At 38.9% G+C, this 25,995-nt stretch overlaps 1 protein-coding gene across 18 annotated transcripts in view; it reads left to right on the top strand.

The window, feature by feature from the left end:
* Lnx2 (ligand of numb-protein X 2) overlaps nucleotides 1–25,995 on the top strand; it is a 131,441-nt gene that overhangs the window by 28,605 nt on the left and 76,841 nt on the right. For all 18 annotated transcript variants that reach the window (XR_010041745.1, XR_010041746.1, XR_010041744.1 and 15 more), the window contains exon 2: nucleotides 16,760–17,266. Coding sequence is in view for 1 of the 18 variants with exons in the window: in XM_003477405.5 (XP_003477453.2) it covers nucleotides 16,860–17,266 (407 nt within the window). In the remaining 17 variants the exon portion in view is untranslated. The remainder of the gene's footprint in view (nucleotides 1–16,759; nucleotides 17,267–25,995) is intronic.

Raw genomic sequence — 25,995 nt, 5'->3', positions numbered from 1 at the left:
GGGTTCCATTTGGAAAGTCTTTGCATATGCTTGTGACTGAGAGTTTATCTGCCTTATGTTTTAGCAGGCTGTTTCTGTTTTGATATTTAGATCTTTGATTCAAATTTAGCACATGGTGAGAAAGATGAGTCTAGGTTCAATGTTCTGCACGTGCAGTACATAGAAAATTTTCTCAACACTCCAGCATATGTTTTTGGCCCATTTGTCAAAGGTCAGAGGGCTGAATATGTCTGGGGTTGTTTCTGCATTCTCTGTTTTTCTCTGATGGTCTGTTTTCATGCCAGTACCATGCAATTATTTTTAAAATCACTGTAGTTTCATATATACCTTGACATCTGGGATTGTGATGTACCCTGCTTTGCTCTTATTACTCAGGATTAGGATTGCTTTTGCTGTTCTGGGTCGCCTGTGCATTTTGTTTTCTCTAGTTTTGTGAGGAATGCTATTAGGATTGTTTTAAATCTGTGTGTCAGTATTGGGAATACGGTCATTGTGACTATATCGTTTCTCCTTTCGGGAGCAAGGGAGATCTTTCTATTTTCTGATTTCCTCTTTGATTTCCTTTTTTCAGGGATTTGTAGTTTTCGTTGTAGTGTTCTTTGACTTCCTGGGTTAATTCCTAAATATTTAACTATTTTTGAAGCTATCATGAATGGTATTGTTTTCCTAGTTTTTTTCTCAGTGTGTACATTATTGGTGTACAGAAATGCTATTGATTTTTGTATGCTGATTTTGTATCCTGCCTTATTCCTGAATTTGGTTATTCTAGATGTCTTGATGGATTTTTTTGGATCTTCAAAATAAAGAATCATGTCATCTTCAAATAATGATAATTCGATTTCTTCCTTTCCTGTACATATCCCTTTTATTTCTTTCTCTTGGCTGATAGCTATAGCTAATTTTTGAGTACTGTGTTGAGCAGGACTGGTGATAGCAGACCATCCTTACCTTTTTACTGGTTTTAAATGGAAAGCTTCCAATCTATCCCCATCTAATATGATGTTGGCTATTGATTTTTCTTACACGGTTTTTATCAGAATGAGGTAAGGACCTCAATACCTGTTTTCTTCAGGTTTTATCATAAATGAGTGTTGAAGTTTGTCAAAAGCTTTTTCCTGCATCCACTGATACAATCCTGTGATTTTGTCCTTGCTTCTGTCAATGTGTATCACAGGTATTGATTTGCAAATGTCACACCATTCTTGCATCCCTGGGATAAAACCTACTTGGTCATGATGCATGATCCTTTTGATAATATGTTGCCTTCTACTTGCCAGTGTCTTATTGAGGATGTTTATGTGTGTGTTCATTAAGGAGAGTGGCCTCTGGTTTTCTTTTTCAGTTGGGTCCCTGTCTAGTTTTGGACTCAGGGTGCTGCTGGCCTCCATGAATGAGTTTGGAAACACGCCTTCCCTTTCATGTTCACTAAAATGCTTGAGTAACTATCTGAAGGTCTTGTAAAATTCAGAAGTGAATCTACCAGGTCCTGCATGCACTTTTATTGGTAGGTTTTTTAAATTATTGCTCAGTTTCATTGCTTGTTATTAGACTGTTCAGCATTTTTATGTCTGTATGATTTAATTTTTATAATTCATGTGTCTAGGAATCTGTCCATTTCTCCAACCTTCTCCAATTTGTTGGAGTACAATATTTCATAATGTTTACCAATGATCTTCTGTATTTCAGTGGTGTCAGTTGTGATTTTGAAAGGCTTTTATTCTCATGCTGAAGCACAAGGTGGGGAAATGTCCAGTCAGAAGTCCTGATCTGGCTCAGAAGGACAGGAAAATGTGGGAGTTTGGTTTTGGTTTTGGTTTGTGTTACTGAGGGTTGAACTCCAGGACCTTTACACTGAGACACATCTGTTTGTAGCCTTTTTCATTTTTAAGATGAGTTCTCTCTCAATTTCTCAGACTGGGCTTAAACTTGCAGTTCTCCAGCGTGCCAGCTTCCCAATGTGTTGGCATTGCAGATGTGTCACTGTGCCCAGCAGGGTAGTGTCCAGTGCCCTGGGTGCAGGCAGGGACCCAGGCTCCTAATGTCATTTCATGCAGAAGTGGGGTTTCAGTTCGGCCTGTGCTCTTCCTCATCATGCCTCTTACTGCAAAGTACGTTACATTATCTTTCTGAGTCTCCAACTATGGGTATGGGTTTTGTTTAGTGACTTCCCTGCGTGTGTTTACCCTTCATCATGAAGATGAGGAGATCCCTAAGGTCATTCATTGTTCTGTCTCAACAAGTGTGGCTGGTAAGCTAGGTTTACTTTGTTTTTCTTGGTCCTAACTAGAGTCATAAACAACCTGATTCCTCAGTTTCCAGTCGTGGTGTTTTAAACCTGAGCTGTATATAGTCTTACAGATGTTAGCAACCTGTTTCAGGATGGCAGGAGACCTGCAGACTCACACGGCATCTAGGGATACCTGTCTGCAGGTGCTCCTTCATTTATCAAATTCATTCACAATTTTGTTTACTTGAAGATTATATACATTCCTTCTTAAATAAGGGAACTTGATTTTATTGGACAGGTTATACATGGTCATTTTAGGAAAGTTAGAAAATACAGGCAGACATAAGGTAAAAAGTCTTGTATGTTCCTTATAGCAGGTAGTACCAAAATTTTGGGTTGTTTTTTTGTTTTGTTTTTGGTGGGGGGGGGTTTAAACAGAGGTCTTTTATTGTATCATTAAAGTATCACAAATTGGTCTTCTAATCCAAAAGCTTGTTTCTGTGCCTGGACGACTTTTGGATCTTACTCATCAGGCTGCTGAACTATTCTCCTTTCAGAATCAGAGATGGCATCCACAGTTTTCTGATAGCCTTGTTTTTGAGTGTTGTGGCCTGCGGAATCAAACCAGCTGAATTTGAAACAAGCTTAGTGTCGGTTCCTTCAAGGATTGGTTCATCTTTCTGGGTTCGAGATACTGAGCAAGCAACACCTGCCCTCACCACACCCAGAGATGTTATTTTTTCACCCAGGAAATCCCGTATTTCAGCAAGAGGCCCGTCCTCCCGAGGAAGGACGGAGCTGGAAGAGTGAGCATAGCCAGACTCTTCTTGTGGCGGAAGCACAGCATGACACCCCGCCTAGTGACCCTTGCGTGTGTACAGGTCTCATGTACAGTAGCCGGGTCCTGTCAATTTCCTCATCCCTCAACTCACAGCCGCCTCTTTTTTTCCAAGGTAACTGAGTTCTGCATTGATGTAGGTGAAGGTCCTCGCAAGACCTTCTGTGGCTCTCCCAGAACCAACCGTCCCTGCAGAGGCATGTCAGCCATCTGTTGAGAAATGGGCTTTGTCCTCGCAGGAGGCGCGGTGAAAGAGGATGGATGCGTTTCTTAACTCTCTACACGCTAAGCTTTGCACTATGGAAGGAATATATTAACTATGAAAGGAAACATTTGCCACGTTGGATAGTGATTTATAGTGTACATAGATATAATATATGCCTTAAAATTTCACAATAAATGTCTTTAAATAATAAAAATATTCAATCAACCCATCCCCAAGACAATTGCCTGGACTGATGATACAGAAAGTGCTTTAAACTAAATAATTCACTTTAATTAAGTCCTTTTCTATCAAAAGTTAATATGTACAATAATATCACGTTTATACCCTTTTCTGGTTTGAATTTGAATTCAATTTCAATGTTCTGGCACATTTTGTTGATACAAAATATCTGACTCATCTGCCCTTTTAGCTGAGCTGTTAAGCACACAACATATTTTGCGTTTTCTCTTTACATTTAAGTAGCTGATATTGTTTCATTTACTTTAAAAAGAGTACACATAGTCTTAATATTATGGCACCAAACCTGACTACAAATTGCTAAATAATCAAACAATATTTTATATTTTGTACTTTAAAAATAATACCCATATCCTTAATACTATTGCACTAAACCTAACTACAATATTTTCACCTCCCCACATACATGCACCAAAAAGCAATCTTCATGTACATTTTTATATTTCTTCAACCACTGCAAAATTTACAGCTGGGAGAGCACAGTGGGCATCCAGAAGAGAAGTGAGCACAGGATACCCTGTATGAGCACATAATTTATAACTAGACACACTGTAGACAGAAGTGTTAGGAATATAAAACAGTTACATAAATGCATTGTTTTTTTTAAAGGGAAACAATTTCTAATTGTATTTCTTCAGTAAAGACCTAGGAAATATAGGTATTTTACATATTTTCTGCAGTGAGTAGAAAGTTCATAGGCGTTATAAGAGTATGAAGCATTTCTAAAAAAGTGGTGAATTCTGCAAAAACTTAGTATACTCATCAAGGGGAATGATACCACTCTGCAGTAGTTGTGGAAGCTTATATTGAATATCAAAAGCTTAGGAAATATTTTTTACTAAGACTACTAGATTTTTGGAGGCTATTTAGGGCTGCAATATTGGAATAATTAAGAAATATAAAATCTCAGGTGTGGTGGCACACACCTATAATCAGTCCCATTAGTCGTCTGGAGGTCGAGGCAGTGGATGGAAGTCGGAGGCCCGCCTGGACCTGAACTACATAGTGAAACCCTTCTCGAAACAACAAAACCCACAGAAATACGATTGTTCCTCTTTAAAGAGCTCAGTATTAGGAATAAAACAATTGGACTTGATCATTGCTACCACTGTTTAAAAGCTTCTCCAAAAAATAGACCTAATTGCAGAAGCTCTTTGATAGTGCAATAAACTCCAATATGTAAAGAACTGTCAGTTTTGGGAAAGTTAACAAGAATCTATTTAAGGGTAAATGTTCTGCATGAGAATGTTCCAGAAGTAGCATTCTACTGGGGAACAGACCCCTCATGTTCCCCTCATGAATTCCCCAGTAATTCATCTCTGTGTTGTGTCTGCAGAAAGCTTAACTGAATCTTAAACTAACATGTAAATTTGTGAAGTATAAAGATAATTTAAGAAAATAAATGGTGATGATAGACTAGCAAACACCATCAGAGGGATAGATATCTACAATATAGTGTAAAGGGTTTCCCCCAAAATAAAAATCTCACTCCTTTCATCTGATGGGTAAAACTGACATTTCTCATGGTAAATTAACTAGTTGGCATTTTGATTTATGGATGGCCCACTGGTGTGTTTGGACAGTGATTTATTTCACAGGAACCTAACAATCTTGAGGAAACAGAGTTTTTAAATTGGCAAAGCTAGAGCACCAACATGGTAACCTTACTGTGCTGTGTCATTCTTGAGCCCAGGCAGGCACTGTGTGTGGCCAGTGAGCATTTTTGCTTCATTCTCTAAAGCTACTCTGAGTCCTGAAATTGTACTGCATGGAAAAGACCTTTAAACATAACAGCTGCCTTGTTCCTTTATTGGATCTGTTTTAAAACACATGGTTCCTAATAAGATTGGTGTCTGAGTGTCCCACCCACAGCAGATTAGCAGCAGTAAATAATAAGTCTGTGTGTGTGAGGGGCAGGGAGGAGTAACAAGTGACTGCTGTTAACAGGAAGTGATGGCAGAGAATTGAAGAAGCAGACATAATTGCAGTGCTGTGTGGTTAATAATGAAGCGTTAGAGAAAAAGTTAGATCTGGTGTCTTCTGTTTGACATAACAAGGAAGCATGTAATATGAAAGAGGCTTAGAGAAAGCAGTGGGACAAACAAGGGAATGAGAAAGGAACAGTTCTCTTGGTTCTGATTATGGGAGCCGAGGAATACAGAAGTCCCCTGAGGGAGACACAGCCTTCTGTGCAGTCTTTGTGCTGGGTAGTAAAAGTAACCTAGGGATGAAACAGACAAGGGCATGCACAAAGATTTAGTAATTGTAGAGGAGTCCTATTTTCGCTTTTAAAGTTATCGGAACATCAGCTGTTTTTAAGGTGACAGGAGAAAGGTTGAAGAATTGAAAATTACAAACCTTGTAAGGGGTGAATTGTTGAACCCAGGAGGAGAGGGAGGATAGATAGGAATTAGGCTTTGGACAGGAGAGGGAGAGGTCTGATGTGAGGAGGAGATTGAGGATGTGTATCGACATAAATAAGCCTGTGTGAAGGGGCGAAAATGTTTTGTGAGTGCGAGTGAGGAGATGTCACCCCTCATTGTCTGAAGTCCCCCCAGAATGTGAGATGTGCCTTTTTCCCATATTAGCTTCACTTCTCTAAACAATTGTCCACCTTGAATTCCTTCTTTCCATTTTTCTGTTGAGCTCATTTCAGGAGGCTTTTGTTTTGTCCGTTCCTCCAAAACAGTACCGAGGTCACCAGTGAATTCCGTGTTGCTAAATCCAAAGCTTAATTCGGTCCTGATCTCATTTACCCTGCCTGCAGAAAGTGACACCACTGATTATGCTCTCCTCCTTGAAATGCTTTATTTAGTCTCCACATCACACACTCCCAATTTCCTCCAACTTTCATGGCCATTCTTCCTCATCTTGGTTCCTCTTCATCTCTTGGACCGTGTAAATGTAGAAATGTCCCAAAACTGGGGCTGAAAACCCTCTTGCTTGGTTTTGAGACATAGTATGTAAATTGCCCAGGTGGGACTTGAAACTGCAGTGCTCCTGTGTTCAGCCTGGTTTGTGCTGGAGTGACAGCCTGCCCTGGTTGCTCCTCTTTTCTGCACTTACTCCTTTGCTCTGCTTTGGTGATCTAGCCTAATGGCTTTCCTTACCATTCACATCATTACCGCAGTGCTCTCCTGTGAATGGACTAGTGAGCAATGGTGGACCTTTCAGAACTGGCTGTGATAAACAGCCTCCTGCATTCGTGCCATGGGTGTGCCACACTGGACTAGTGGATTTATCTGCCTAGTCAGTGTGTCTTCTTAGAGGTCCTACAGGCATCTCAGATTTTACATGTCCAAACTTGTGCATGTCGTGAAACTTGTTTTGTAGACATTTGCATTTCTTTGTACTATTTCTATCTTTGCTGTTGCTTAGACCAAAATCCTAGAATCATCCTTGACTTTTCCCTTGCCATCAGCCCAAAATGTTATATTCATCAGCAGATCATACCAGTTTTACCCTTAAAACAGACCACAAATTCAGTCATTTCTCACTACTTCTGCTTCGTCCGTTATGGTCCAAGGTACCTCATCTTTTGCTTAGAATATGTCATTAGGCTCTGATTTCCACATCTTTTGACTCTTTGAAGTTATTCTCAACACAGCAGCCTGAGTGATTAGTTAAAATACTAACTCCGAGTAAAGCCTAAGTTTTTAAGGCCCTTGAGTATTTAGTTAGCCCAGGTAATCATTCTGTCTCGTTTTATTCTTTGTCCTCCGTGGCCTCACACTGCATTGAACACTCCAGGTACACATTGATCTTCAGACCTTCCTACTGATCACCTCATTTGCCCATGGGAAGCATTTTCTGCCCCAGATACTCTCATAATTTCCTATTTATTTCTTTTTGGTTTTAATTCAAATAACAATTTCTCAGTGAGTATTTGATCATCCTATTTAAAATAGCTGACCTTCTCCTAGTGCACTGTCTCCTACATGGCTTTGTGTGTGTTCTCTGTGTTGGTTACTTTTCTCTCATTGCTGAGACAAAATACCCAACACCCAAAGTTAAAGGAGGAAAGATTTATTTAGCTCACAGTTTGTAGAGGTTTCAGTCTATATAATCAGCTGGCTCCAAGCAGATGGTATGGCAGTGGGGCAACAGTTCATGGCAGCAGAAGACAGCAAAAGCAACAAGAGCAAAAAAAGGAGACTTCCTTTCCTTATATTATAAGGAGACTTCCTGCTCTAGGTGAGCGTAGCACTCATACCCCAGTCCCACCTTTAGACAGTCACAAACTCTAGATTCAACTGCCTTCACACCCCTCCCTCATGACCTCATGAGATGGGGTGGGGGTGGGGGGACATCTAGGCACAAACCATAACCCTTCTAATGCTTTTCAGTATCTAAGAACACTACACATTTTATTTTTCTTGTATGTCTCTTTCCTGCATTGCCCTAGAATCCCTCCTGCCCAAATGTAAACTTTACAAGGGCAGAGATATTTATATTTCTTTAGTGCTGAACTCCTAGCACTAGATTAGTAGTGTGTGGCTCATGTGAGATTTTTAACCAATCAGGGAAGGGAGGAACAGGTGGGGATGGATGATGCATGGCAAGATGGCTAGATGGATGGGTAAGAGAAGAAGGTCAGATTTGAAGGTTAGAATTGTTTGCATTTAAGTATATTTTTGTTTAGGAACATTCCTTAGTGGAGGTACTGAAAGATAAAATGTTCCAGTTATTTAGAGAGTAACAACATAATACAAAATCTGGAATTTCATTTGCATTAGTTTCTGAAAGGTGGGGAATTAATATAATTGGGGGTGCATTGTTGAGTATCCTAGAGACTTCATATAGTAGAACCTTTTTATATTTCTGGCCTGACAGTAGAAAATTTTTATTTCTAATCCTGAAACATTAGGCATTTATCTTTTGTGGGATATTTTTATTTGCAATATATCCAAATCTGAGTAATAAATTATACTCTGGTGAGGATTTTCTTTATTCTCAGTATTAAAACTATAACTCAACTCACTTTGATAAATTAAAAAGCCTCCTGGTGGCTTTTTACCTATGGTTCATTCTATGGTTGTTTGGTTTATGCCTGTAAGAATTGTTTAGGCTAGCTTTGAGGAGACAAATATCCACCCACTCCATGACAGTCCTTTGAGGTCTGGCGCAAAGTAATTTTTATCTGATAACTTTTATATGTATTCAGTTATAGCTGGAACAAATGTTTAATTACTAATGCCCCTGGATTGCTTAGGAAGCTACAGCATTTACACCTCCTACATTTCACCCATAATTAAAATAATGAAGCCTGGGAATTTTATTATTTTTTTCCAAATCTAATAAAATGGATCTGAGAACTTTAATCATTAGTGATACCACCACCATAAAACTCAGCCTGCCTGAGGTTTAGATTCGCTCTGTTTATTTTATTTTGTAGGTCTGATCACAGTAACAGTATCTGGCTGATTCCTTTGCATTTGTTGGGGGAAATCGGACTGAAAAGTTTGTTGTTCTGTAGCTTACGGCTTTTTTTTTTTAAGGCTAGTCAAGTGAAGCAGTGGGAGTGGAAAAGGAACACAGAAATCTGTAACTGGTTGTGATCAATTAGTTGTAAACACCACTGCACTCGGACCAGCCGCTTTCAGCTTTTTTTTAGGGGAAGACTGACTCTAGATCAAGATACACATACTGTCAAATGCTTCTAACAATTACCTGGACTTGCCTTTTAAGAAACGAGTGGTCTGAGTCTTTCAGATGGAGCAACACCTCCTAAATAGTACCTTATTTGGGAACTCAGAGAAAATTGTTTTTGTTTTATAACATTGTAACAGGTTGATACCTCAGTTGTCAAACTCAGTTTGTTCCAAATTCATGTTCAGACCTTATTGAGAACTGAAGATGTTTTCCCCATAAGAAATGATGAAAAACCAAATAATTGGTTCTGAAGCCTCAAAATTATACTTATAAGTTCATTTTTCCAGGACTTTAACAAATTTTGCAGTGATTTCTTTCTTTGACCCTATCCTAGTTCTCAGTTTGCCTCTTACCTTTACTGCTGGTATTACTAACTTCTTTGGAGCCATGGTTACAATGTTTTACGCAAATAAAGTGCCAAATAAACACAGTGAGGAGTGTTTTAACGCACTGACACAGCATGTATGTTGCTGGGGTGAGAGCTGTGCTCAGATTGAAGTGTCACTCCTCTGTGTCCACAGTGAGACACGGCTGTGACTCACTCATAACTCACTCTCGGTCCTTACAGGCTTTTTCAAGTTGGATTTTAGTTTTGATCGTGAGCAGAGGTTCAAATACGGAGCAGGCTTTTTTCGAACTTTGCTGTATGTATGTTGCTGTAGGAAGTTTGAGCTTGACGCTGTTTAACAACTAAGGTGCCACTGTATCTATGTCACAGTGCATAATGAAAATATAAATGTTCAGTTATGTATATGACACTATTTTTTGGTTGCACATATACTTGTCTGCAAAAAGAGACATTTTCAGGTTAGCATGCACATTTCAAATGTCTTGCACAGTGGTGACAAAAACAGCAGGAATACACAAAGCCTTCCAAACAGGCTCTGGATTTAGATCATTTTTATAACAAACATAATAATGAATAGCAGTACAGAAAAATGTTCTGTTTTTGGCAAAAACAAAAGGTATGTGTGCTCAAAGTATATTTTGGTAATTGTGGCATTTGAACTCTGTAAGAAACTGGAATTTCTCTAGTTTGGCCCACTCCTTACAGGTAGAGCCATGAAGGGCTGGATGCAGTGATATCCTACTGGTCGAAGACCTAGGAGCTGCATTCTGGGTCCTGATACTCCATCTAGTAGAAGGACATGGGCTGCCTAGAAATCCTGATACCATCTTCTACCATCAGCAATTTAGTGACAAATTAATATTACAGTGCCTTGCAGTTTATTAAAGGTTTTTCTGGCACTGATCTTTTTAATTTCACAGCAAGCTGCCATTTCTGCTTTCATAGGGGCAATTGAGATTTATAGGTGTTCTAGTGATATGCCACACATCGTATTATTGTGAATAAGTAGAGTAGTTAAATGTTAAACCCAGGTATCTAGTTGAATCGGTGCTCTTTTAATGACTCTTACTCCTTTGGGTAATCGTGACTCAAAATTACAGGAGTTAAAGACTGAAAATACCAAAACTGGGCTCGGTGCCACACTCCTATAATCCCAGCATTGAGAGGCTGAGGCAGGAGAATCATTGCAAGTTTGAGACCAGCCTGAACTGAACTAATAGCAAGACTTAGTCTCAAAAAGACAAAAACAAAAATTGAAAAGACCTTCAAAATAAGAATTTATCTGTCACTTGAAAACAAATGTTTTGTAGGATTTACAGTGGAAAGAGTTAAATATCAGAACTAATTTCATCTGAAAATAGATTAATTAATTGAAACTCAAGCCCTTGCCTTTTATGTCATTTGTAAGGAAACACTTCAGTGACCTGTACATCCAGCAAATAAGTTTAACACAGCAATAAAATCCAGCACCATAGTTCCCTTTGCTGTCCAACTCTCAATATTTTGTGATAGTTGGGGTTGAACCAGGACCCCGGCATGTTTTTTTTTAATTACTTTGTGCTTGTTTCTCAACAGGTTGCCCAGGTTGGGCTTAAACTTTTGATCCTCCTGCCTCAGCCTCCTAGCATGGGGATTACAGGCACAGGATTAGACCACCATACCCTGTTTACCTCTCTCTTTTCTACATCTGTGGCCTTGCCCCATTGGCTGGCAGGGAGGGCGCCCTAGGGAAGGCGTGTGCTGTCAGCAGCGCAGTGTACCTGCCTTTCCTGGGTAATATATTTACATGCTCAGCTGTAAAGATGAACTGCATACCATTTAGTGTATTTCTGCGTAAGAACAGTTTTTGTGTAAGTTCTACATTTAAAGTACTCTAAGGTAATAATATAACTGTCATTTTTTAAAAGAATATTAGCATTAGCATAACTATCAGAGTAGGAATCAGGTAATTGGATATGGCTTTTGCCTTTATCGTTTCATATTTTAAAAATGTTTTTCACTATAGCTTTGTGATTTTAAATTAGAAGAACTAAAAGTAGAATGTTTGGTACTTCTAAATTTGACCTTTTTAATTATTATTAAAGTTGTCAAAAGTAAAAACGCAGAACTACAAGTATAATGTTATCAGTAAATTTGTGTATATTGTTTATAAACACATAATCATAACCATTCTAGAGTTGGGTTTATGTGTGTCTGTGATGTTAAAGTTGCTATTTAAGGACAGCTGATTGTTCATAGACAGACAGAGCACGACACCAGTGTGTATCTAACAGAGGAGCGCACAGCAGACATTTGATAGATACGTGGTGAATGAAAGAATGAATGTGTAGTGACCTAGTTACCCAGCTGGCATAGAGTTCTGGGCCTTAGTTTCATAGCTTCTGGCATTTTTTGCTTAGCTTATTACCAAGTTTCTAGCATATTAAATAGGGCACCATCTAATTCTAAGGAGAACTTGAAGAATGCTAAAATCTAAAATAATTTTTCCGATATTACAAAAAAGAACTGAGATATATAGCTAAGTGTGCTGAGTTCATTTTTCTGTAGACATTTGAAAAAAATGTAAATGTGGAATTGTTGAAACTAAATATTTGACAGTCCTAATGCTGTATATTAGGAAGTGAGTGTTGACTAGTTTAAAACAGAATTTATGTAAGATCCCATAAGCTGTGCTGAATGTTGTTACACATCTAAATAATACCCAGATCTGTTTCTTCCAGTAGGATGAGCCTCTGTGGGAAAGCGTACTAGTTCAGACTGTTCCAAGGAAGAAAGAGTACTCTAGTGCTGTCAGTCAGGGTTTGGTTAGGTTTTGTTTTTTGGTGGTGAGGGGCACTATAACAAATATTTGAAATAATAAAACATAAGCATTTAGGGGCATCTAAGACCTAAACCGCAGCATTTTCCATTTTCAGTTTTTGTCTTTTCCAAAAGGGTTGTCAGCTATTGACTGGTCCTCTTGTTAGATCCCTTTTGCCCCAGTCTTTCTCCTTGAGTCCTCAAAGTCAAATCTTTTTTCACAGTGTCTTTCCCTCCCATTGTCTCATAAGTGTTTGACAGAATTTTCATATGATCTCTTGCATATGATCCCTCGACAGATTGAAAAACAAATAGATGTAAGATTACAAATTCACGAATGTTTGCTTTATATCTACATGACCCCTAAAGCCTCATGGGATCAGAGACAGGACCTTTGCAAGGTGACTGATGGGGTCTAGGGCGTTATAGCTGCTATGACTGTCAGGCGATGGGGTCTGATGGGAGGAGGCTGGCCAGAAGGCTGATGTGGAGGGGTTTACCTCCCTCCCAGCGTCCTCCCTCTGGTCTCGGCTTCATGATCTCCTGCCATGAGCAGCGTTCCTCTGACATGCTCCCCTGCCACACTGACCTGCCTTAGAGCCAGCCAGCTATGGACTGAAAAGTTAACCAAAATAAACTTCTCCTTAAGTTGTGGATGTCGGGTATTTTGTCCTAGCAACCAGACAATAAAAATATAAGGTAATACCTCTTTTCTCATTGTATTTTTTATTTTGGCACCAGAAAAGTTCTTTTTCATAAAAATGAAATCTAATGAGTTGTTGTTTTGTTACTAAATTAATAAGCTACTAATATAATACATATGGGCAGATACAAACAAGTAATTTAGGATCTTCAGTGATGTTTTTAAGCTTTCTATTTTAAGATAATTATGGATGCAGTCAAAAGATAGCACAGATCACATTTTCTTTACTCTTTTTCCACCAACAGCATCAGCTTACAAAATAATTAGCACAATAGCACAACCAGGACATTGGCATTAATACAGTCAAGATGTAGAACATTTCCATCACCATGACGACCCCTCACGTTGCCCTTTTAATTTCCCTGTAACCTTAGGCAACCATCTATTTCTATTATATTGCCATTTCGAAAACTTAGAGCTGGAATAAGAGTTTTTCAGTCACCAGGTTCTCTGGAGATTCACCATGTGGTAGTGTGTGTAACCAGACCCTCCCTTTTTATTGCTAAGTAGTATTCCGTGGTATGGACACATTGCCCTTCATTTACCCCTTTACTGTCGTGTGGGTTGTTCTTAGTTTCTGCCAGTTACAAATGAAGTTGCAGTAAGCACTTGTGTGCAGGTTTTGTTCCAGCATGAGTTATAACTTGTAGGCCATTTGCATGTTTTTTAAGAAACTGCCACACATATGCAGAGTGGACAAAGAGCTCCTGAGGCCAGACGACCCCTGCCATGTACAAAGGTGCTATCAAATCTGGTTTGTGACCTAATAATAGGAAATTTTTCTTAATTTGATGGTCACAAAAGGACACTTTTTCCAGGCTCTTGAAAACAGAAGGACATAATGCTTTATTCTACTTGTAAGTTACAGGGCAGAGTCCAGTATGCTGGCTGCCTTGTGGTACCACAAGTAAACGCACTTTTCTCTTAGCATATGGATTAAGTTGTACATTTCAAGCTCACTTATGAGCCTGAGAACTAATTCTTTTTAAAGTGCCTAGTATGTTCAAGAAATGAGAATACAGAAGATTAAAAGAACACTGTGCTTCCCTTCAGAGAGAAAAGTGGATAGAGAAACAAAGGTGCAGCGTAGAAGTCACTGAAAGGGACATAACTTTGTAGAGCTACGGAAGCCCCAAGAGAGGGAGCTGTCCAGGCTTAGGAGGGATACGAGGGCCAGGTGAGGAAGAGTTTCCAGTGGAGAGGGAGTTGTTAGGTACCTGGCGCTGATGAGTCAGAGGAGCCGCAGGTGGAGGCTGCACCTAGCTGGTCATCTTCCTCCCTCATCTCTTAGGCTGCGAAGGGAAGCAACATCAAGGGAAACTCTGGATAATACGCGGTTTGAAGTATGCACATTCTGGGTGAAAAACCGTAGATGTTTTTGAAGCCTTTGTAATGTACTGGGATAGTTCTCTTATAAGATCTTTTAAATAATACACTGGAAAACAGCCATTGCTAAAGAAAGGGGCTGACAGGACACCGTTTATTTACCATGTAACTCCAGTTATGATCCATGGTCTTCATGGACTTAGAATATAGCTAAAATGTAGTATTTGTTTCTCGTACCGGGGATTGCACTGACAACCTCGCACTTGCCAAGTAGTTGCTTGTGCCACTAAGCTAAATCCCTAGACCCTAAAATTTAGTAGTCTTAAAATAACTGCCTTCTTAGTCATTATTTAGGCTAGAACTGCTATATATTAAGGAAAAGAAAATCAGAGTAAATACCAAGAAGAGCAAAGATCCGTGAATTTTCTTGCTAATTGGCTGGGAAGCAGCAGTGGAGACCGTGTTAAAATGCCTGGTGTAGGGGAGTCCACCTGCCTGGGGCACCGGATTTTCTCTCCTCAGTCTCACATACCTTATACTAATACTTTACAAGGTCCTGTTCCCTGTGAAGGACAATTTACCAAATGCAAGAAACAGTTCTTCTGGTGATGTTGGTTTGGACAGGAGTTTAGATCATGGGCGCTATTGCTGATTTACTGTAGGTCATCTTATTAAAAATAAGAAAAGACCTCTATTTATCTAAGGTTAGGTCAAGTTGTCCTACCTGAATGCTAGCCCAGCCTCCCTCATTCACAGTCGTTCTTGTTAAATCTGTTAGAATGCTAACGTTGTTTTAAAAATAAATCCTTTAACTAGAGGAGCAAATGCATCGGTGGGGTTGGAGGGAAGTGTGCTGCTCTTCTTTCTTGGGCCTGGCTCTGACTTTGGCAGTCCCCTGCCCGGGTGTGCGGTCCATGTCTGAGATACTTTATCTGCTTCGTGATTCCTGGGACTTGTGAAAAAGTAGCTGCTGCTCTTCTCTTGCCTGAGACACCCGGTCCATTTTTGCTCTATGGCTGATGCTTCCTGTCACAACTCAGCAGTCGGCGTTCCCTCTTGTTCCACAAAGCCAGAGGTAGCTGAATGCCAGTTCTTGTCATCTTACCCATATTCACATACATCCTGTGAATAATGTTTCTGTTTGTTTCTTTCTTTTTTCTTTCTTTCTTTCTTTCTTTCTTTCTTCTTTTCTTTCTTTCTGTTTTGTTGTCTTTTTTGAGACAGGGTCTCGCTGTGTGGCTCAGGCTGGCTTTGAGCTCACAATGATCGTCCTGTCTCAGCCTCCCGAAGTGCTGAGATTACAAGAGTGCACCACTTGGGGTGGGGGATTTAGCTCAGCAGCATAAGCACCTGCCATGCAAGCAGGCGGTTGTGAGTTTGATCCCCGGTACCGATAAAAAACGAAACAAAGAGTGCACCACCACATCCAGCTGTGAATAACTTTCTTGGCTTACTTATTACATGGAATTTAACAGGGGTTTTCTGAATTGTCCTCTCCATCACATCCTGGAGGCTCTGAACATTCACAGGAGGGATAAAGAGAGCGGCTGCCTTCTTAGTTGGGTTTTTAACCCACTGGTGCTTGAGTAGCAAGAAGGATGAAAGCCCTTACATGAGAGGCACATTTCCTGCAGGGCTTGCACTAAGTTGGAAAAGAATGTGAAGAGTCTTGTGTTGGTGAGGACACACACACACACACACACACACACACACACACACAGCCTGACTGGGTAAACAAGACCAAGTGAAAGCAGGGATGTGAGATGAAGTTTATCACCTATTACAGGTTTTCTTTTCTTTTAATGAGTGGCATCGTATTGTACCTTACCAAATTTGCTCAGATGTTGTTTTATGTGGAATACAGGTGTATCTATATATAATGTTTGGTATAGAGAAAGAATATTGAAATCATATATAGTTATGTTGAAATCTTATTTTTCCCCATACTGTACAGTAAAGGTCATTTTTGTTAAAATCTGAGTTATTTTGAGGCTACATTTTAAAGACACTGTCTCTGGTGTCGTATTACAAATGCATGAGATCATTCAGCAGTGCCGCATGACAGATGCAAATATGTTACATAACATTCCATAAATTGCCCTATTTGTGCGTTGTAGAGATTGGCTTTAAAACTACTTTGGACAGTGAAGTATTTGGAGATTTCAGTAAGACACATCAGTTGTTTTTTATTTTATGTCTTTTCCTTTAAACACAAGTTCTTTCATTAGCATCTTGACAGTATAAACCATTCCTAGTATCTGGCAAATTAGGTTTTCTTTGTTGATGATTAATTTGACCTAAATTTTGATTTTTTTTAACCTAAAAAATTAACTAGCAATAATATGGTGACACTTTTATCTTATCTTGGTAGATACTAATTTTGTTTGTTTTTGTCTGTCTAGAAAAAGGGACCTTGGCTGTCGTCAGCTACATCTCCGTCTATTAAAGGGAACCAAACCTCCGACCTATGAGGATACAGAGACCGTGTGGGTGTGAGCCAGCATGGGAACGACCAGCGAGGAGATGTCTGTGGAGCAGACCTCCTCTTCCTCTTCCCTGAACCCCCTGTGCTTTGAGTGTGGCCAGCAGCACTGGACCAGAGAAAACCACTTGTACAATTACCAGGATGAGGTGGACGATGACCTTGTTTGCCACATCTGCCTCCAGCCCTTGCTGCAGCCGCTGGACACCCCCTGTGGACACACATTCTGCTACAAGTGCCTCCGGAACTTCTTACAGGAGAAAGACTTTTGTCCATTGGACCGGAAAAGACTTCACTTCAAGTTGTGTAAGAAGTCCAGCATTCTAGTTCATAAACTTCTAGACAAATTATTAGTTTTATGTCCATTTTCTTCAGTGTGCCAAGATGTGATGCAACGCTGTGATTTGGAGGCACATCTTAAAAACAGGTAATAAATACAGGAAAAAAGAAAATTAACTAGATTTTATAAAAAGATTCCTCAAGTGAACAAATCAAGACTTATTAAAAATACATCAAAGCACCAATAAGTAAATAGACAACTTGAATACAAAAGGAATGCAATAGATAAGTTATATGGAAAAATACTTAATGATTTATCAAACTCCATAGTGATAATGAACCACAGATTGGTTGATGGTGGTCAGTTATAGTACTGGAGATTAAAGCCAGGGCCTTTCCACTGAGCTCTATCTCAAGCCCTTTTTGTTCTTTGCAGGGTCTCACTAAGTTGTCCAGGTGGAATTTCCAATTTACAGACCTATCTCAGCCTCCAAGGCTGGAAACACAGGCCTGCACGTGGCCAAGGGAGTACTACTTTATACCCACGAACATTTTTGTTTCTGTAATATGAAACTTAATTCAATAGGTGATAGATTATAATAATAGGCTGTTTAAAAGACAGTTTGGCAGTTTTACAACTGTGTATGTAAATATCCTTTTTTCTAGCTGTTAACCTAAGGCATTGGTGGTGAACTTCTGGCATACATGCCACAGCAGGCTGTTTATTGTCTTTGGAAACTAAAAGGTTCACCAACACTGTCCTAAGTAAGTAATCCAGATAGAAAAATTATATATGAAGATGTTAACTGCAAAATTCTGCATGGTTTGATAAATTGGTGTTAAAATAATTACTTAAAAAACGGAAATTTAAAAATATGGTGCATAACTCAGTGAGATATTATACAACCAAAAAAATGGTAATTTTGTTGGAAAACTGAACATGGAAATCAGTTGGAATTAATTTGCTAAGATCTTGTAAAGTTAGGTTAGGCTGAACAAGGAGGCCCTATAACATTCAATGAGCATTTTTGTTCTATTAAGAGCTCTTAAAAAGGTTAAGTAATTCAACTCACTGGTAAATTTTATAATTTGATTTTAGTAAGATTTGATCTTTAAAATTATGTAAACACTTAGGAAGAATTAAGATACTTCTAGGGCTAGGATTACACAAAATGGTAGAACTAATGTATTGAAATGTATCATTTTTAACTTCAGATAACTCTTTGGTGCAGTACAAATCTAGTCTTGATTGCTATGAAAACAATGTGACATTTCATTACATTTAAATATAAAAGTACTTTTATAAATAGATATTTGAAAAATGCATATAATGTAGCTTTATATTTTGGATATTTTCTGTCACCAGAGGCTTAAAATCTGATCATAATACAGAGACTTTCCGGAAAGTGGCCTCACAATTTGGAATGTGCTCATCTAGACCAGGTGTAGTTATGGATGAAAGATAGTTTAGACTTCTTATTTCTGTCAGTGGAACTTACCTTTTAGGGGATAAAATGTTCTTGTTATCCTTTTATAAATTATCAGTTATGGGGTTCAGAAGAACCAAATAAAGTCTTAATTCAGTACTTATTTTTTTGAGACCAATGAGAAATAATTCACCCATATTTGGAAATAGGGTTAGGGTTACCTTACTCTAACCCTAACCCTTAATTTACATGCACAGGAGAATTTAATGTGCAGTTGAAAGATATTACTAGTATTCTCTGTCAGGCCTTTATCATGGTGCTGTAAAGATTTAGAAATTGTAAACTCTCATTTCATTTATAGGCTAGTGAAGGCTAAGTAGTTATATCCTCTTGAAAGTTGTTTTTCCAGGTGTGCTTATTAAAATTTGGGTTACTAATAATTTCCAAGGCATCATAAGCCTATAATGTGAAAGTTATAATGAAAAGCTAAATGATTGGGAAGGATGGCTGACTGTCTAATATAAACATCTGAGAATTGATTACCAAGTGTACATATAGAAAGCATTAAATTATAGCATGGTTTTTATATCCTCTTTATATATATTATACTAGTATTACTTTTCCCTTGTTCAATTAAAATACTGAAATTCAGGTAGAAGTATTTATTAGCAAGCACTCAACCCTACATAATACAATTCTTTCTACAGTTGTTCAAGAGATACTTACTATCTACTGTGTGCTGCATACTGTTCTACCTGCTGAATAATTGTGACCAGAATTTACTGCCAGGTTGTAAGTCTTTAAAGGCCCGAGCCAGGACCTTACCACTCTGAATTCAAGCTGCCGAAAGCTGACATTCATCTAATGCCTGTCAGTTCAGTTGTTAATTTATATCCTGGGTACCCACTGCTAAGAAATTAGCTACCTCAGACAATTACAAAGCAACAAGCATTTGATTCTGCTTGTGGAGTCTGTGAGTCAGAAGTTCAGACAGCGCACGGGAGGGCTGGTCTTTCTCTGCAGTCTGTCTGGATCACCGCCAGGAATTGCTGACAGTGAGGGACCACAGACGCTGGAGGGGTTACTAGAAGTACAGGCTCAGCCAGCACTTGTCAGGGGACCATACCGGTGGCCCTTCCACGTGGTGGCTTCAGGGTGTTTAAAGTTCTTTCCTGATGACTCAGTGTTCAGGTAAACAAGAGAGAAGCAGGATAGGCCTGGTACAATGTGGCCTTGCAGTCACATGGCGTCTCTTCTGCTGCAGCTGCTCTGATGGAGACAGTCGTAGGCCCACCCAGGCCCAGGGAATACCTGCTGCACCTTGTGAGGAGAGTCATGTATCAAACCAGCGCAAACTAATAGAATGACATTGCAGGGCATAGCATGTGAGCACTGTGATTGGAGCATATCTGTCCATGGTCTTACTTGTTAGAAATTGTACGTTTCATCTGTAAATTGCACCAGAATTTACAGAATCTGAGCATGAGGTACAGTGAGTCATTGTAGACATGGCAATCACATGCCTTTGTCTTTGAAGTTGAGGGGTTGGCAGTTGCTTAGGTATTGGTAGAAATGGCTTACTACCAGTAGTTTGCATTAATTTGGTGATTTTTTTTTTAATTTAAGGAGAAAAAGAAAAAAAAGTGTACAAGTTATACAGAATTTCAGAAAAAATAAACAGTAGGAAATCACTAATTAATAGATTACATATTGTCTTAGAAATAGTTGTTCAAGTTACAGAATTAAAGTATATAAAGTGGACGTTCAAGCAGTGACATTGCAAACAGTTCTGTTCAATGATCCAACAAAACTCAGTAATATGGTTATCTATCTTATACACTTAACTATACATGCAGTTATATCCTTTAGAGCACTTTCTTTTCCTCTCTTTTGTACAACGACAATTACACATTTTGGGTTTTATTACTCCCACAGTTCTTATTACTTTTTTTTGAAGAGAATAAAACCAAATGTGACATAACAAAACAGAGTCAGTCAAATCAAAAGGATGAACATAGTACATAATCTAAAAACAGAATACAAGGTGATCAGCAATAGTTACCATACTGCCTCTTGCTATCTTAAAAAGAATTGCCTATATAATCAGTTATAATAAAATTAAACAAAACAGTAAAGAACAAAACCAATAAAACCAAAACATTGGAGACATTGCAGGACTTCAAAAGAAGATAATAGTCAAACCAGAATGGGTGTCATAGTGAATCTTACTATCTTCACAGTTCTTGCCTATACTTTCAAATTTGGTAGTATCAAGCAAAACAGAAAATCAGTCAAAAAAAGATGGTGAGAGCAATACAGGGTTTCAAATCTTAAGTTAATAGGAAATCAAAGTGGATTACTATAATATATCCTGCTTTTTTTTAATTTTTCCCTTAATTAAAAAGGTAAAAATAAAAAAGTAAATAATAAAAAAAGGGAGATTGAGATAAATGAGGATATAACAACAAAACAGCACAGGTCAAAACATAACCATTTAAGCAAAATAGTGTTTCACCACCAGATAACCTGACATAATAGTAGTCACCATAATGTCTCTTTCCTTGAAATCTTTGAGTATAACTTCGTATATTGTAGCATCAAACATATCAAGACAATGTAAAACCATTCAAGAGAATGACAGTATTTTAGGAGAAAATGAACAATGGTTTCTGTATAATCTCCTTGTCTATAAAAGTTTTTGTTTATATTATCACATATAATAAAATCCAATAAGATACAACATGTTAAGACCGATGGAGACAGAAGAACAAAAGCTTGATGGGACTTCAAAACAAGACGATATTAAATCAGCACTAGCTATTATGATGTCTTGTTTTCTCCAAAACAGCTGTTCCTAACATCCAACCTTCTCTGCCTCATTTCTGTTGAGCTCTTTTTCTGTCATTAGTTGTCAGTTTGTCTTCTTCATTTCACTTTTTGCTCCATTCATTGTGGCCTCTCTGCCACTGTTTATGGAATCTTGGTATTTTTCTTTTTTTAGAATGCCCTGCAATATTCTCTGTAGAGTTGAATTGGTGGTTGTAAATTCCCCTAGTTCCTCTTTATCCTGGAAGCATCTTGTTTTTCCATCAATTTCTAGGGACAGTTGTGCAGGATATATCAATCTTGGCTGGAGGTTATTATCTTTCAAAGCTTAAATTATTTCTCCCCACGCTCTTTGTGATTTGATGTTTTGTGCCAAGAAGTCTGCTGTAATTCTGATGGGTGTTCCCTTGTAAGTGACCTGTTTCTTGTCTTTGACGGCTTTTAATATTCTGTTCTTATATTGGATTTCTGGAATTTTGATTATTATATGCCTGGGTGTAGCTCTGTTTGGGTTGTAGGTGGCTGGGGTCCTGTATGCCTCATACATCTGAGTATCTTTACCTTTTGCTAAATTAGGGAAATTCTCCTGGATTATTTCTGTGAATAGCCTTTGTAGTTCATTTGTTTGTGTCCCTACTTCTTTTACATTCTTAATTCTTAAGTTATAGTTCCTCTTATCATCTTCAAGCCTTTGTATTATTGCTGTTTGTTTTCTTGTTTTTAAGAAGTTTTTCATTTCATGCTCCCACGTTACAAATCTGCCCTCCAGTTCAGATAATCTATCCTTAGTTTTTTTCAAGCTGTTATGCCAGCTTTCAATAGAGTTTTTAGTTTCCTGGTAATCTCTTTAAACCTGTTTCACGTATTCTATGTTTTCTCTATTTTCTCCATCAAACAATTCTCCCCTTTTTGTCTGTTCTTCTATCTGTTTTTTCTTGGGCAGTGCTTAGCATTTCTCTAACTGTTCTACTTATATCTTGCCTTACTTCATTAAATACTTCACTTTTGAACTCGTCTATGACACTCCGGAGATACCGCTTTATGTCTGTTGGTGCCGTGTCTGATGCTGCATGTTTTCTGTCCTCATTCTCCTTTGCATTTACCTTTCCTGGGTCAGTGTTCTCAGGATTGGAGGCCGAGGACCCTTTCTTGTTGCTCCCTCTTCCCATCCTTTTTGTTCCTTCTATACAAGCATATATAGGAAGCCCAGTTTCTTTCTTTGTCTGTTACAGTTTGTTTGAATTGCACCAGCTAGGTGTTCCCGCCCACTGCAGTCTACTAGGGAGACACAGACCTGGGCAGCGTCTGCTGGGCCCGCCCCTCCAGGTCAGTCAACCTATTGAAGGCTTCACTGCTAGGGTGCATTGCCAGGCACTGGGACCTGGTTTGGGCTAGCCTACTGGGTCTTAGTCAGTGGCGTCACCCAGGCCAAATGCTCCTCACCAATCCTGCTTGAGAGGGGAGTATGCGACTAAAGTCACTGCAGCATCCTGTTCCGGTTAGTCTGCCCCGTCCCAGAATGTCCTCTCTTGGAGCCTCTTTATCTATGGAGGGGTCCCCATTCCTCTCACTCACTGCAGGTCAATGTAGGGCTCCCCGCCGGTCCTGCTCTCAACTCCATTTGCCAATTCCCGCTCTCAGAGGTTTCGCATCTCTCTCCCTGCTATGCTGATTCAGAAGCAACTGCGGCAGCAGCAGAAAATTCAAATCATAGCTTACAGAGGCACAGGTTCCAGCTTCAGCACTGAGATTTTATCTGTTCTAGGTATAGCACCAGGATTGCATTTCCAGTTGGTTTCTCTCAGCTTAGTTCATTCCTGGGTCGGCAGGATATATCTCCCCTTGCTTAGGACTCCTCACACCACACCATTCCTGGATTCTAAGCTGGCTAACTCAGCCTCCGTAGCTGCTGCTATCTGTCTGCCACGTTTTCCTGTAAGTCTTTGGTGATTTCAAGTGTGAGATTGCCTTCCCTACTTGAGTGACATTTTTTTTTCCTCTCCAGTACTGAAGATTAAGTCTAGGGTCTTTGTACCAAGCTGTATCCCTAGCCCTTTTTTATTTTTATTTTGTAGTTTTGAAACAGGGTAACTTATGATACTCCTTACTCAGCCTCCAAAGCTGCTAGGGTGACAGTCTGTGACACCACATCCAGCTGAATGACTTTCTCTTAAAAATTTTGTTGGAGTTTTGAAAAGAGCTGACATTTTTCTCCTGTAGGTAACAGTGAAATATTTATGAAAGAAATGTTAAGTAAAATTACTGTAAATAACTCATTATGCATTATGTAAAGAATTTTTTAAAAATATAAGCAATATCCAGTTTTCAATGGAGAAACAAAGCCTTTTAAATACTGTGTTGTACTATGTACACCATATGACGTTTTCATCATCATTCTGTGAAGTTCTGCCAGTCAACATTTAACATTTAAAGTTTATAAATATTTATAAACTTTACTTATAAAGTTTTAACATTTAATGTTAATGTACTTATAAATGTTAATGTTTGTTGTTAAATTGTGCATTTGTGTCCTGTTATAGCAGGATTTAGAATTTTTGAGAAAAACAACCATCTGATGAACTAAAAACGGTCTCACTATGTAAGGACTTTGCACTAAAGATTTTCTTTCTATTGTACTAACTTTCCATCAGCTATCTTTCATTTTCTATGCCTTTTGAAAGACAAACAACTTTAATTTTATGAAATGGAGTTTATTTTCTTTGGGTTGTGCTATTGTCGAAGAAAGTGTTGGCTAGTTGAAGGTCACAAAGATGTACACCTGTGTTCTCTAAAAGTTCTGTGGTTTTGCTTTCTGCATTTAGGCCTTTGATCCATTCTGAGTTAACTGTACTGGTGAACATAAGGTGTGTTAGTCCTTTAAGTGTTGCTGGGTTTTTAACAAATGGCTGACTACACGGCTTGTCCTGGCAAATGCTCCATGTGCTCTTGAGAAGAACCTGTGTTCTGCTGTTCATGGCTGCAATGTTCTATGGGTGTCTGTTAGGTTTACTGGTTTTCAAGTGTTGTTTTAGTCTCTTTATTGTCTTTTTCTTATGTCTACTTGTTCTCCTCATTATTGAAAATGGAGCCTGCATTATTGTTAAATTGACTGTTTCTCACTTTAATGTCAGTGTATCTCAGGGCTCTGTTGCTTTATATGTTTGTGTTTGTAACTATTAAATCTTCTTGATGGGTTGAGCTTTTCTTTTATGATGACAAAATGTTCTTTGTCACTAGAAAAAAGTTTTGTCTTAAAATCCATTTCCTTTGAAACTGGTTTGCTCACCTAACTCTCTTTGGTTACTGTTTGATTTGCATGACATATATTTATCCATATTTTACTTTTAGGCTTTGGGGATATTTATATCTTTAAATGTGAGTTACGACTTTTGTAGGCAGCATCCAGTATGGTGGAATCATGTTTTGTTTTTTAACACACCCTGCTAATTGGTGTCTTTAATCTGTGGTGGCAAACCTGTCACACGTGTGCCATGGGAGATGTTATCATGGAAAGCCCTAAAACGTTCATCATTTGTTCCTTTATCCAGCTGTCTGTTGAATCAGGTAGAACCAGTAAATCTCCCAGCCTTCCTGAGAGGTTCAGTGTCCCTGCCACACAGTGAGCATGCAGGGATAGACGCTCTGCCGTGCCTTCCTCTCCTGCCTTCTGCCAGCTTCAGCATCACCTGAAGAGAGCTCATGCCTTCCTAGGTCTTTGCTGTGTGCGCACACAGCCCTGGATTTGTGTGGATGTTCCATTCCTGAGCTTTTCTTAACCTCTTGGTAGCCTTTTGTTTGCCTTCCTGAGGCAACTATAGTCTTAACTCCCTGTTTTTGTGTTTGTTTGTTTGTTTCTTCAACAAATGCCCCCAAGTGAAAATGCTAACTCAGAATAGGCTGTAAATCAGACACCCTTGCAGATGGAGTCTTCAAGGAACCATGGACAGGCCAAGAGGTCACAATTCTCCAAACACGTGGGTTTGAAATGCTTTTAATCAGCTTCACTAGTAGCCAAAGTAAGATTCCTGCTTTCACTACCTGCTTTTCCAGTCTGCCATGGCCCTGGGCAGTTGCGATAGCAAGTAATTATGTCCAAATGCCACAACCCTCGGTGTTCTTCCTGAGAACCAGCCGTTTCTCTTAGCCACTTACCAGTCTAGGTATTCATATACAGGATGGACAAAAATTCCATTTTTTCATTAATTTTTATAAGATAATGTAATAGGAAATGCAAAGGCAGATTTATCAAATTTATTCAATACAGGAATTCATTGGTTGAGATGACACCTGTCTGAGCAGTGCTTGGGATAGACCATGAACACTGCTCGAATGGAGCTCGGCATCAGCTGTTCAGTGGTTAAATATAGACTTTGAACTGCTGTGATCCTTTGACTAATTTCTAGAGTTCAGAAATAGTTTTGATGACTTTTTCCAGGCTTTATTATATGGAGGAGAGGCTATTCAGATATCTTCAACGTGCCACTGCGCTGACATCAAATGAGTTGGGTTTTGTGAGGTTTATCTGTTTTTATCATTCTTCTTGACTCTAGGATGCGCATACTCTTTCAGTTCCGTTAAGTCCCTGGCATGTGTTCTTAGCGTGCGTCACTGTATTTTACCTAAA

This window comes from Cavia porcellus, unplaced genomic scaffold (assembly GCF_034190915.1).
Source record: "Cavia porcellus strain 051 isolate PalLab524CR breed Dunkin Hartley unplaced genomic scaffold, mCavPor4.1 scaffold_21, whole genome shotgun sequence".
NCBI lineage: Eukaryota > Metazoa > Chordata > Mammalia > Rodentia > Caviidae > Cavia > Cavia porcellus.
The sequence above is the reverse complement of the archived record's forward strand: the minus strand, read 5'-3'. Positions and strand labels throughout refer to the sequence as shown.